The 14464-nt window shown below is 44.6% G+C and overlaps 1 protein-coding gene across 3 annotated transcripts in view; it reads right to left on the bottom strand.

The window, feature by feature from the left end:
* The window catches only part of agap3 (ArfGAP with GTPase domain, ankyrin repeat and PH domain 3), a 146655-nt gene that overhangs the window by 5432 nt on the left and 126759 nt on the right, over positions 1-14464 (bottom strand). For all 3 annotated transcript variants that reach the window (XM_010885899.4, XM_010885907.4, XM_010885889.4), the window contains exons 14-16: positions 11800-11954; positions 10820-10910; positions 7932-8154 (exon numbers count right to left, since the gene is read on the bottom strand). In XM_010885899.4, the coding sequence (XP_010884201.1) occupies positions 7932-8154; positions 10820-10910; positions 11800-11954 (469 nt within the window). The remainder of the gene's footprint in view (positions 1-7931; positions 8155-10819; positions 10911-11799; positions 11955-14464) is intronic.

Below are 14464 nucleotides of genomic sequence, written 5' to 3'. Positions count from 1 at the left end.
TAGAGTTTAAGGAGGAGAGAAACTGCTCAAATCGTTTCCCAATTCTGAATGGTGCTAGTGTGGATAATGGAACAGAGTTAATACACGGTGTCACCTGCCAGGCCCACTCCACGCAGATCTCCACCTCAGCTGCATCAGGGGTTAATTAGCCCAGATCTCCTCTCCACTGATGGGCCGAGCCCACGTCACACCTGCCTTTGTCAGTGCCTGCACGGAATTTGATGAACCGCTAACCACCATTAGCAGTTCATAAAGATCAGCCTGGCAAGTAAGTCAACTTGAGCTCTGTCAACTCTCCCTTATTCATTAAAGAATTGGTCATCGCTAATAATTTTTCTTACAAATGGAAATGTTTTTTTGTAAGAAGCTCAGTAAGACCACATAAAGCCTACATACGTTATCATAACCAGTTATTAAGCATTACACCTGGAGTATTTAAGTGACGTGTTACCTATGCATATCTTAAAACGAGCTCAACGGTACAAGCAAAACTTGAAACTCACCTTACCATGTCCTGACCCTAAATCAGGTCAGTGAATTCAAATTTTTCTCACAGTGTGGTGGGAGAGTAAATCTGCTCATAAAAATGGGGGTGCTATGAAACCAACAATGTAACCCTAATACTAGGCCAGTGGTTTTATGGTGTAAACCCTCTATCAAACCCAAGGGCTAGTTCACATTACACTTTCCCACAAATATTGAAAAAGACTGGAGATGCTAGATAATGTTGATGTGTGAACATGCCAATATCGATAGCCTGTGATGCCATCTTCTGAGGTAGCGTACATCACCTTTTTGATAGAGCCCTCCCAGAGTTTTGCCAGTTTGAAGACAATTCTGTGGGAACTGCATCAGGTTTCTGTGCAGTGCGCTTGATTTTCCCATATTGGACGGCCTGCCTGGTATGTCTTGAACACACCGGTGCAAATATAGGAGCTATGGAAATGATTATGCAAACTAACTATTTAGCGTTTTATTCTTTCTAGTAATGTAAACACGCCCCAAGTCCCATTATGTGTGGACAAGGCTGTTAGCAGATCAGTGGGGCCCAGTGCCGGTGGACTGCTCGGGGTAGGAGGCTGACAGCTCTTCCCAACCCCCTGGTTTCCACTCCCCACCACAGGAATCAAGGCCTTTTAAAAACACCCCCCAGCCTTTTTCTGAGGCCGAAGATCAAGTAAATGTGAACATGTATTTGGTATCAGTCAGATTTGATGTCCTGCCTAATGTTTTGTTTTGGTAGAATCTGCAATGATGATGTGATGAAGTCAAAAAGATGAAGCCAATGTTTGCTTCAGAGACCTAGCCCACTGAATGAAAGGGATCCCAGATCTGGGAAGGAGAGCCTAGTGAATTGACATGAGCTAAATGAGGCAGAAAGTTAACGCCAGGACGTGAAACAAAAAGGCTGAGAACCATTAAGAAGATGTCAAGGTCCCAAAGAATGGAGCCCAGGGCCCATTTTCACAAAGAAGTCACAAAGTAGGAGGGCTTGTTTAGGATCAGGTCCCCCTGTAAAACAGTATTTAATATGAACTAAAAAGCAAAACTGAGAATAGAGGCATTGTGGCCACAAACTCAGCCTAAATATTAGTAAAAATCCTCAACTCCAGTATTTCAGACCCAAATGTAACCACATTGGTATTTTAAAGAGTTCTGTTGAAGAAAAAGGGAAACAGCCAAGCCAGTGGTAAGGGATTCAAATTCCTCAGCTGCTATACCACTTGAAAGGTAGAGCGTGAAAGGAAGTGAAATGGTAATCCCGCCTCTGTCTTTTGTTTGAAATAGAACAACAATCCAAACAGAGGTAGGGTTTAGGCAGTCAGGGGGAAAGTCGAGACCCTTGAAAAGGACACTTCCTCTCTGCAGGAGGACGAAAAATAAAATCAGCAGATTTTGCATGTCAAAGCAGGAGGAGAAAAGAGAGGGAGAAGCGAGGGAGAAGGAAAGGAGATAGAGAGTGATCTTTCTCAGCAGGGGATGATATTCAGGAAATCAAGCTGATGGTTACCCTTGACACACACACACACACACAGTAATACACACTCACACACACTCTGCTTTCTTCACCCTTGTGCACATAGTTGCTCCAAATTCCTCAGTTGCTTAGGGGACAGAGGAGACTTGCAGAAAGAGAGCGAGAGCAAAGACAAAAAAAAAAAGAGAGAAAAGAAGAAAAATTACAATTGCTGCACACACATACCACTGAAGTTTACGCTGTACAAATCCCTAATGCTTTATAGTTAAAGGCCGAGTTTTAAATTTAAAGAAATCTGAGTTTTAATCAGTTGAAAAGGTCTAAGTAGACATTACAGAATCAAGCCTACAAGTATCAAGTGTAAAGACACAGAGGGACCACAGAAAGCTATAACATCGTCTCAGATCTTTTCAACTGTTGCGGTCTCCCATGTAATGGCGGCATCAGTAGAACAATAACTGATGTGAAAAATAAGTGATGAAGCTCTTTTATAATTCTATACGAGTTCTGCTCGTTTAGATCCTCAGCTGAGCAATGGATTCTGACCTCCCCTTAATTAAGTGGCAAATGGCAGAATGATTCTCCCCAACCCAGCCCACAGAGTCAACAACACATGACTGCATCCAAATGAAGAGGAACAAACAAGAAGAATTAGTCAAGCTCCAAAGACAAAGCCAAATAGGGATTTATTGGAAGACTGAGAGACTGAGACAGAGGGGGCAGGACCACGGTAGCATTGAGTAAAGTGGCACTGAATAGGCAAGACCAGAGAATGACCAATCTAGGCCCCCACTAATAAACGTGCCATTGATTGGTCCACACATTAAGGGAGGAATCAGGATGTCTCTCCCACCATTACCACATTGGCCACTGCACACACAAACACACCACCCCACCCCGTCCTTCAAACGAAGTCTGGTTCCTCCTGAACAATCAGGGCAACCCCCGCCCCCTGCTCCTGACTCCTCTACATTCACCGCCGACAGCTCGAATAGATGCACTGACATAGAGAGAGAGTAGTGCAGGGGGGAGACCAGGCAATCTAAACATCCCTCACAGTGGGAGGGGGGGGGGTGTATAGGAGTGATTCCCATGCAACAGCCGGCAGTTTCACTTCCACATATTGAAAGAGGGAGCAATTGAGGGGGGGGGGGGGCAGAGAGACGGGGGATGAGAGCTAAAACACCGCTAAAAAAAAAGTGAGAGAGAAAGCGAGAGAATGAAGAGAGAGGGGGAAGAGAGAGAAGAAGGGGAGAGATGGCGAGATAAATGTAGGAGAAATAAAGACTAGGAGAAGCGAGACCGAAATGGAGGAAAACAAAAGAGAGCAAAGAAAAACACGAGTGAGAGAGAAAGTGAAGAGAAAGTGGGGCCCCAGAGCTTCAAAGGTTGCTAGGGGTGAGAAATGAGAGAGCAAACCCGAAAATGACATCAGTTCAACTCTTAAATCAGACTCCTCACAGACAACAGTGTACACTTTACATTCATGTTACTTTCAACAGAAAACAAAAAAACAACTACAAAACAAAACGTTCTAGTCAGAATGTAGCATTTCTCTGACATGTGTTCATGCGTATAAATCGTTAGCCCAGAGATAATGTTTCTACAGTATGGCTTGCAGAATGAAACTGTTGGGTTTGAGTGGTCTGGTTGAGTGGGCTGGCAAGCCCTTCTATTGAAAGGCTAGTGGAGGAGCATCTGTGAGCCCTGGGCTAGCAGCAGCCAGGACAGGATGGGTTGAATATATTGTGACATTAATTAGGTTGTCACCGTCCCCATGATGGAGTGCCTGTGTTTTGGTGCCAGAGAAGACTAACACCCTTAAATGCTCTCACTGTTAACCCCCACTGCCCTGTCCTCTCCAACACAAGGTTGGAACAATGCCATGTACATCACACATGCACCCAGCCACTTACCACAAACGCCACCCCTGGCTGAATGAATGAATTCAATCAAACCAGCTCACTTTTGATAAAAGGTTAAAATGATAATACTGTTGAAATTACACTAAACTTTTCTTTCACCAATCATACTCTAATTTCATTTCTTTAATTATACTCTCAATTTTCGTCACAAGACATTCCACACTTTAGTTTTAGACCTGAGCAGGCGCCTGATTCAATTAGTAGAATTATTTTATGTGTGCCAGTTCAGGGTTAAACAAAAATGTAAAATGTTACTGGAGGCCCAAGAAGATGATGGTGAGGACCTGGTTTACATGGCCAATTAACATGCACCGTTTCAACGACAGAGATAATCAACCTGCGTTAGTTCATCCCCCCCTTCTACCTGACTGGTGTTGAGACCTAGTGGCATGTTGGGTAATTAGTGGTGAATGGTCTCCCGGGCGGGCGGGGCTAATCAGTGACCTGTGGGTTTCGTTTGGAGAGACTGCTGCGTCACGGTGCTGGACGGGAGAACCCCGCTCAGCTCATTCATCTGTCTAAATGAATTAGCCCACCTCCACCGGGGCTCCTGGCACGGCCAGCTATTCTACAGCCTCTTTGGAAAGTTGGAGCGTTGCCGCTTGGCAGTAGGTGCTCCCACACCCCTAACCTGTGAGCATCCAAACAGGCTCTGCGCTGTGAGTTCTTGGTGAGCGAGGCAACAGACAGCTCGTTACAGCTCAGAGGAGTCAAGAGCAGGCTAAACTACGGCCTCTCTGCCGTCAACGTCGGAGTTTCCATTCCAACAACGCCTTACAGAAGGATGAGAACACGGGACGACAACCAGGGATGAGAAACAGGGGCGCCCCATCTGTTTCTCGCCCTGTGCGTGTGTGTCGGGGGAAGGAGAGTGTTAAAACGAAGAGGACGCAGGTTGGGAGAGGTTAGCGGCGTGATTCATTTTTATTACCACGCGGCCCCTGCAGGCGGCATGCAGGAGCGGCAAATTATTTCTGAAACCAAGTGGAGGAGGAGAGCTCTTCTCCTCTCCCCCGGCCGTCAGGGCAGAGCCATTACCCAGTTGTGGCCAACGGCGCTGCGCGCTGCTCCAACCTGCAGTGAGGTGACAGTGAGACGCACAGCGCCGGTGAGGGATAGCCTTCTACATCCGTCTACGCTCCTGGACATCGCCCCCACCCCCTTCAAGTAAGACATGGGGGAGTTGGGTTGAGAGTGGGGGAGGATGGTGGATGTGTGTGCGTGCCTGCGTGCGTGCCTGCGTGCGTGCGTGCGTGCGGGTGGTTGATCCGCTCTCTTCCTACCTGTCACAATAGACAGTAGGGTTTTCTCCCACAGATGTGGGAGTGCACGTGTAGTGTTTTTCACTCCTGAGCACACCTTTGTGTGTGTGTGTGTGTGTGTGTGTGTAGTGTTTACTCTCACATGCTTGCCAGACAATTAGAGGTGGCATGAGGAACACATCAACTGGCAGATACTAATTAAAGGAACAACTCCCATCTAATGTGCTGACTGGAATAAGATTGCAGTGCAACATTTCACTAGGGGTTTTATGGCCTTGAAAAATGCATCGGCCCTTTAAAGAAACAAATCGCACCAAAGCAAGTCTACATTCTGAGTCCAGATCCTTTTAGATATCTACATACATCTGACAATGACACAAATCAGTATATTCATATCCCATATAAGAAATTCTAAAAAGCTTAACGGATCTTGTGGATGAACACTTTAAGTTCAAATTTCACAAAGCTGAGGAACGAATAGAACTGCTGTAGCAGGAGACATTCAATCAGATGTGAGGCTCATCTTCAGGTAGTTACTGAGTCGTTTAGATTAGGTGTCACTAATGTTTAGTAGGAGGTGGGGACGCTACAGCAGTTGCCTGGGTGCCATCCCAAAGCTGCTCCATGTCACCACGGTGACACAATTAACATCAGAACCACTTCAAGTCCAGGGCAGCGGAGAGTGTCGAGACCAGTGAGATCTGGATATTTAATATTAACATCAAATCTATACGGAGAACAAAGTTGCATTAACATTATATCGAGAGGATCGGATACATGATCATTCAATCATTTACTGAGTAGTATAGATATTTGTCTCCTAAAAGTGCACAAAATATGCTTTCCCGTCTATAGCATCATTATTACAGAGGACTGAAATCATGTGGCATCCTCTATTTCAGATCAAACTGATTCCTCTTTTGTCCAGATCACAACCAACAAATAGACATCCGCATTTCAATAATCATCGATCAATGATTACTTACGACGAGTCGAGATATTAACAACGGCCGTTTTCCTCCGAAAAATCAGTTGTGATGACAATGAGATTATTATGGTTGTTTGCTGGACCGATTCAAAGGATGGAAATGCACGGGCTCACACAGGATGAGGTGATTTTCCTGACAATGAGAAACATAGCGACCCGGGGCCACCAGGGAACAAGTGAACTGGGACTGGGAGTAATCAGCATCGATAATCTTTCATCGGGTCCAGGGTGGAGGAGTACTGTAGCCTACACACCCTTCAATACCGCCCTGTGGCCCATCACTCATTTCAGAGTTGTGCCTGAGTGGTGTAGAATAAAGAGAAGGATAGTCATCATTGATGCACAGTTCCAAGCCACATTACCTATCGTCACCTCTCAAAACGAATGACAGAGATTTCAATGTGAACTCACAGATATTTCTTTCTGAAGGGATCTAGCATATTGTGTATCAAGCTATGCACATTTGTCTGTGCCTACAAATGACTGTTTTAAGTGACCGATCAAGTCCTTTTTCAGCCAAGTAGTAAACGTATATGTACATCCAACATAGGTCCCCGGCAAAGTTGTGCAACATGTGTATGTGGCCCGATTATACAAAGTAAATAATAATACAAATGTAGGAAAATAAATCAAAATGATTATCCGAAGAGTCTGCAAACATATCCAAGTAGCACTATGCAAGACAGATATCTGTTGAACAGGATATAAATAAGTGGTAAGTGACCAGTGTTCACAATGAATTTTGGACAACAGACTGGACTGAATTTGTGTGTGTGTACATAAAATGTGGGTGAAAATGTGTGTGTGTGTATGTATGTACGTACGTGAAATGTGTGTGAATGTGTGTATGTGTGTGTAAATTGAGTGTTTTTGTGTATGTGAAATGTGGGAGAGTGTGTGCATGTGTGTGGTTGTGTGGGGGGGGGGTGAATTGAGTGTTTGCTTGCACCTGAAATGTGGGTGAATAAGTGTGTGTGGATGAATTGAGTGTTTGTGTGTATGTGTGTGTGTGTGTGTGTTGACTGCTTTTATGTATGCTATGGGTGGGCGTGTCAGTAAGGGAGACTTCAGTCTTCAACAGTGGGACGGATAGAGTGATGGCGGGGCCCTGTGTGATGGATATGTGACAGGACCCTGCTGGGGCCCGGGGCCCGGCTCCTGGGGTGAGCTCTAGCACCATAATGGGCTCCTTAATTACCTGCTCATCCACACACGAGGTCATTAGTCAGACAGACGCGCTGGGCCTCAACTGTCACCCAGAGACAAACAACCCTCACTGGGGAGGGAGGAAACAGGACCAGATGTGGGTGCAGCAGCAGAGAGGATGGGTGGGAACCAGGATTTACGGGACATCCACGGATTATGTGGGAATCTCCAACCACGTTTCTAAATCCCTCTTATGACAACCCTCTATGGCAAAAGCCCAAAAACCAGATGAGGGACAGAAGAGTTTTAAACCCCTGGTTAAACAATACTACGTCAACCTTATTGACTTGGTTTACTTGCTGCTGTTCAGGGGTATTTAGCAAGTATGAGCAAAATGATGTCACAGACACACATACCATTATACCGACAGACAGACTACAAACAGAGAGTAAAGGACCAGTACAGACACACAGTAAAGACAGATAACACGGACAGACTTCAGACTGACAGCACAGACAGACAGTACTGACTGACAGTAAAGACAACCGGGAAAGGCACACGGTAAAGACAGACAGCACAGACAGACAGCACAGACAGACAGAATGAAACACAGACCAACGCGGACCACTGACCTGGTACTGTCAGCGCCCACCTTTGTGTAACCCTCCAGAGCTCCCTCCCAGACACTGTTGGCCAGGGCGTTTCCTACAGCCACCATCACCATGCAGAGCTCCACAGGCCAGTCGTCCAGGTCCAGAGACCGTACCCTGGACAGATGGGTGCCCAGGTTCCTGTGGATCCCTGAGCACTCGATACACATCAGAGCCCCCAGATTCAGACTGGCCCAGTCAGGGTCTGGTAGAGGAGACAACAGGAGGAGAGGAACCAAATGTTACTGATGGTGATCACTGAGGAGCAAGGAAGATGTCTGGCTCGTACCGGTCTAAACACGTTACAGTGCGGTTTTCTGTGTACCTGTATACGGTTGACCTCAAGTGTGATGAGATCTTCCTACTGATCTGAATAATGGATAAAGTGAGCCTGAGTGGCTCCTTACACTAGTGCTGTATGGGGTTTCACTGAGAGCCGTTCGGAACTTGAGCACAGAATACTACAAGACGGTGCCCTTGTAACCTCCTGTAATTGGACAACTTAGCAAATCTTTTTCTGTCTGAGTGAGGGAAATGCTTTTATTTCTGACAACTAAGTATTTTGAAAGATGAGACGTTAAGGATTAAAACACGATGTTGATGTCGTACAAGCATGCCTAACACCGGTCCAAATGCTAACTTTACATTTCCATATCATAAATGTCATGTTATATATGGTGCCAGTTTTCATGATCACAATGTCTAAGGTACAGTTACAAAATGACATGGTGTCTTTGCCTGGGTTGTACTGAGCAGAAGGATCCTGTGTTGGTTTATTGTGAAGAAATGTGATGCAGAAAAGGCACCTGTCTTAAGTCATTATTGCTTGCTATGTGTACCAAAATTACAATGTTTCTTTTAATTGCCAGGTGAAAGCCTAACACTATAAGATCCTACTTCATAACTTAGTTAGCTAGTCTGTTTGGCAACAGAACAAGTTTTCGAAAGATGCCCAGATGACCCAGAGCCTCATACAGAACTAGTATTTGATACACTGTCGATTTTGCAGGTTTTCCTACTTAAAAAGCATGTAGAGGTCTGTCATTTTATCATAGGTACACTTGAACTGTGAGAGGCGGAATCTAAAACAAAAATCCATAAAATCACATTGTATGATTTTGAAATAATTCATTTGCATTTTATTGCATGACACAAGTATTTGATCACCTACCAACCAGTAAGAATTCCAGCTCTCACAGACATGTTAGTTTTTCTTTAAGAAGCCCTCCTGTCCTCCACTCATTACCTGTATTAACTGCACCTGTTTGAACTTGTTACCTGTATAAAAGAAACCTGTCCACACACTCAATCAAACAGACTCCAACCTCTCCACAATGGCCAAGACCAGAGAGCTGTGTAAGGACATCAGGGATAAAATTGTAGACCTGCACAAGGCTGGGATGGACTACAGGACAATAGGCAAGGAGCTTGGTGAGAAGGCAACAACTGTTGGCGCAATTATTTGAAAATGGAAGAAGTTCAAGATGACGGTCAATCTCCCTTGGTCTGGGGCTCCATGCAAGATCTCACCTCGTGGGGCATCAATGATCATGAGGAAGGTGAGGGATCAGCCCAGAACTACATGGCAGGACCTGGTCAATGACCTGAAAAGAGCTGGGACCACAGTCTCAAAGAAAACCATTAGTAACACACTATGCCATCATAGATTAAAATCCTGCAGCACACGTAAGGTCCCACTGCTCAAGCCAGCGCATGTCCAGGCCCATCTGAAGTTTGCCAATGACCATCTGGATGATCCAGAAGAGGAATGATGAGACAAAAATAGAGCTTTTTGGTCTAAACTCCACTCGCTGTGTTTGGTGGAAGAAGAAGGATGAGTACAACCCCAAGGACACCATCCCAACTGTGAAGCATGGAGGTGGAAACATCATTGTTTGGGGATGCTTTTCTGCAAAGGGGACAGGACGACTGCACCGTATTGAGGGGAGGATGGACAGGGCCATGTATCGCAAGATCTTGGCCAACAACCTCCTTCCCTCAGTAAGAGCATTGAAGATGGGTCGTGGCTGGGTCTTCCAGCATGACAACGACCCGAAACACACAGCCAGGGCAACTAAGGAGTGGCTCCGTAAGAAGCATCTCAAGGTCCTGGAGTGGCCTAGCCAGTCTCCAGACCTGAACCCAATAGAAAATATTTGGAAGGAGCTGAAAGTCCGTATTGCCCAGCGACAGCTCTGAAATCTGTCTGTATGGAGGAGTGGGCCAAAATCCCTGCTGCAGTGTGTGCAAACCTGGTCAAGAACTACAGGAAACATATGATCTCTGTACTTGCGAACAAAGGTTTCTGTACCAAATATTAAGTTCCGCTTTTCTGATGTATCAAATACTTATGTCATGCAATAAAATGCAAATTAATTACTTAAAAATCATACAATGTGATTTTCTGAATTTTTGTTTTAGATTCCGTCACTCACAGTTGAAGTGTACCTATGATAAAAAATTACAGAATTACAAATTACTTACAACATGCTTTGTAAGTGGGAAAACCTGCAAAATCGGCAGTGTATCAAATACTTGTTTTCCCCACTGTATATCATATGTAAACAGCCCAATTCCTATGTCTGTAAGGGGTTAAAGGTTTGTTTTTGGTCCTTTATTGGTGGCATGCAATGAATATATCAAACTTGTCAAGCTATGGGAAATGTGAAAAGTAACATTATTTTTGTATTATTTGTTATAGATGAATCTGATTTCATTTATATTTAGGACTTAAATGAGGCTCTAATGACATATTATGTAAGATTTATGCAGAAAATACTAAAGAGCCCACAAACCTCTCACCACTGTGTATACAATACCAGAAATAATTTCTGTGTAAGTCTAAGTATTTGACAAAGTGCTGTACTCACTGGCTGCATCACAGTCCACACAGAAGCTGTTCCCTCTCACATTCCTTATGGACTGAATGGACGCCGCATCACTCTGGCTCCCTAACCGGGACTGTGGGAGAGCACAGAGTAAAGAGAGGTGTGAAACAGGTAAGATGGACTATGTGCGTGAGCCATCGTGAGTGACAGTGACAGAACAGAGGACACAGGACGGGTTTTACATCCCAGAAACAGAAGGGAGAGGGCAGGCGACGGGAGTCTGAAAGGAAGCTGGAGGGGGGAAGAGAGAGGAATGGATGGGAATGGGATAGAGAGGAATGGATGGGAAAAGAAGAGAGAGAGGAATGGATGGGAACGGAATAGAGAAAGAGGAATGGAGGGGAAAAGAAGAGAGAGAGGAATGGAGGGGAAAAGAAGAGAGAGAGAGGAATGGAGGGGAAAAGAAGAGAGAGAGAGGAATGGAGGGGAAATGAAGAGAGAGGAATGGAGGGGAAAGGAAGAGAGAGGAATGGAGGGGAAAGGAAGAGAGAGAGCGAGTGTTATATGAAAATGAGTCAGTGTTGCGTTGTGTCTCCTCCCCTGTGTCTGACACAGGCCGTGTTCCCATCTCTGATTTCTGTCAGATCTAATAAGTGCTCCCCCACGCTGCACTGCACCTGTCTGACACAGCCCAACACATGGCAGAGAGAGAAGGGAGAGGGGAGAGAGAGAGAGGAGGTGGCAGGAGGTAGGCAAGGGCCAGGGGAGAGAAGGAGAGAGAGGGGGCAAGAGGCAGAAGGGAGAGAAGGGACAGGAGGTAGAAGGGAGAGCCAGGGCAGGAGGCAGTGGCGAAAGAATGGGTATGGGAGAGAAGGGGGAAAGGGGTGAGAGAGAGAAGGTGAAAGGGAGGGGGTGACAGAGTGGGAATCATGCATTCTAATTAGCAGCCATAAATGTTCCTCCTGGGTCTGAACTAATCATGACTCAGCAGGCCCACTGTCTCGCCAGTCTCACAAGCCCACCTTGTTCTTCATGCTCTCGCAGGACTGCAGGCTGGCAAGGATCTGGCTCTCAATGGCTGTGACCCACAGTTCTCTCTCCTCGTACGTAGATGCCTCAAAGTGCCACATCTGACCCGTCAGAGACACGATGATGAACTCAAATGACTCCTCGGACTCTGGAAGACAGAACAATGACTAAATATGGGATGCCAAGTCAACACAGAAAATCAACAACTGTCAAAAACTCATGCTGAATCAAGAAAACAACAGCCGTTTAAGTACTTCCTAATATAATGCATAGTTTGCCAATTATAAACCCTATTGATGAATTTATGGTGTATTCCATTTTATTTAGCAGAGACAAATCCAAGGTGACAGCAGTGACACCCATTATCAGGCTTTACATACAGTTTCTCATTAATTCATTAATGGCATTAATCACTAAAACCTCAATCAGATTCCAACACATTACAGCAGCCCTGCAACGCATTTCTTCCACTGGTCTCTTTTTGCCTCCTCTGTTCCTTCCAGCAATACTTCCTACTTTGCCTGTCCTTCAAATTCCCAACAAGAAACCATTGTTCTTTTCTTTGATTGGACCCTGCATATCGGTGAATGGCATTGTAACACATAATTCACGATGAAGCAGGCTTTATGGAAATGTCACCTGCCATCTGCCTGGGAAAGGGCTTTGACACAACATATGCTATAACACATGTCATAATGCCTCCCCTGTTCATAAGTAATTCATTAACACAATGACAATACAGTTGCAAGTGACTGATGTACATTTTCCAGTCCTTGGCACATACTTGATCTCATAGCCAAACGATTTGTAATTACCTAATTATGGCTATGCAAATATAGCAGGCTCATTTGCATAAAGCACGTTTCCCTGGGCTCCTCCAACACATCACTCATTAGCCCTCTCTGAGCACACTCAGACTGTACTGAACAACCCAGGAGATAAACTGGTCCAATATGAAAAACCTGGATATCAAGCCCTGGTACGGTCTCTATGTGACGCAGGCTTGTCTGTGTTTGGGACTCCATTCTGAACAGTCAGTTTGTAGAGTCTGGACATTTAGAAACCTGGGGGTGTGAACCATCTACACTGTCCTACAATGAAAACAGAATAGCTCTAGTCGTGTTGAGGGTCTCCTCTACATTTCAATTAGCTCGCCATAGACTTACAATATTGGATTTGATCTACTACAGATGACAGAATCAATGAAGCCATCAGTGTCTCATTTAAATGTCCGGTAGTTCTAAGGAACGTTTGTATGGATGCATGATTTAGGTTTAGTTATATTACAGACACTCAGAAGCCTAGACTGACATGATTAGATGCTTGGATCTGTCTTACACAGTTGCTGTCGGTGTTAAAAGTTCCTACTGTCTTATCAAGGATCATTTGTTAAGAACAAAGTGTAAAAAAAAAAAAAAAAAAACTCATAATTGACGCCTTTGTGTGATGAAAGGATTGTTCTCAAGTGTTTTCCTCCTTCTGGAAGTACCGTCTGAAGAAATGCATGGCATTTAGATATGCAGCCTAGTTTTCCTCAGAGTCCAATGATGTTACACTTCTGCATTCAGCTTCTAAAAACCTGAACAGAGCTAATTATTTCAATGACTGGTCAGGCAATAAATTGGAGGCATTAAAACACTTTCATTATGGAGATTAAAAATGCAATGAATGGCGGATTTCTAAAACTGATGAGGATACTTGGAAACACAAATCCAGCTCTGGAATGGACCAGTACAGGCATGAAATGAGCACGAAGCAGGCCAAACAAGCAGACAAAACACTGAAACAAACAGCTTAGTGTCCAGAAGCTTAAAACTCAAGGCAGAAATATAATTACAACAACCCACCCATCGACTGAATATCTGTTGTGGTAATTGCATCTCTGTGCTGGTATCATTATGCTGATCCAGTAATGTATGCTGATATTTCTGTCTCAGTGGTCAGGTCCTTGTATCCCATCTAAAGCCAGAGTCATTTTGCTCCATGTAAGCACAACGATTAAGGTGAAACGGTACTCCTCCAAGACAATGAATACAGGGCATGAAGTGCTATTTCAGAGGCCGCTACTGTCATGACGATGACTGAGAAAGCTAGCGCTAGGAACATTACCGCCTCGGATTTTACTAAATGGGTACAGCTAGCATAGGGCTAACAGAGGAACAAATGGAGAGTTCAGTTCGACATTAACTTGTGCAATCAGCATTAACCCTGCGATCTGTACATATTTATTCAGCAGCTACACAATCAACAAGTCCTTTCCAATTAGTTGTGTGGAGAGTGAGGGCAGTGGGCGGACACTGAGCAACATCATCTAAATCTAATAGGAGGGAACAACTGTTACTGTGGAGAAACAGGAGGCTGATATGATGATTTGCCTTAATTAACATTACCACAATAAAAAATGATTAGTGCGTACTGGCTGTAATGTGGTGGAGTGAAAGCAGATGAGAGAAGGCCTCTTCTGCACACACCATCACGTCTTTACCAGGTTCTTGTTCGGGAAGGAAGAACAGCCATTCATGGACTTCAACAACATCGTGGGTTGAAGTCCTTCCAAACTGTGAACCATTATTTTAAAAGTCTAGTTAGATAGCTTTTAAGTTTACAGACAGCAATGGTTCATCAGACCGGATGTATTCAATATACAATTTATATACA

Source organism: Esox lucius, chromosome 3 (assembly GCF_011004845.1).
Source record: "Esox lucius isolate fEsoLuc1 chromosome 3, fEsoLuc1.pri, whole genome shotgun sequence".
In the NCBI taxonomy this organism is placed as follows: domain Eukaryota; kingdom Metazoa; phylum Chordata; class Actinopteri; order Esociformes; family Esocidae; genus Esox; species Esox lucius.
The sequence above is the reverse complement of the archived record's forward strand: the minus strand, read 5'-3'. Positions and strand labels throughout refer to the sequence as shown.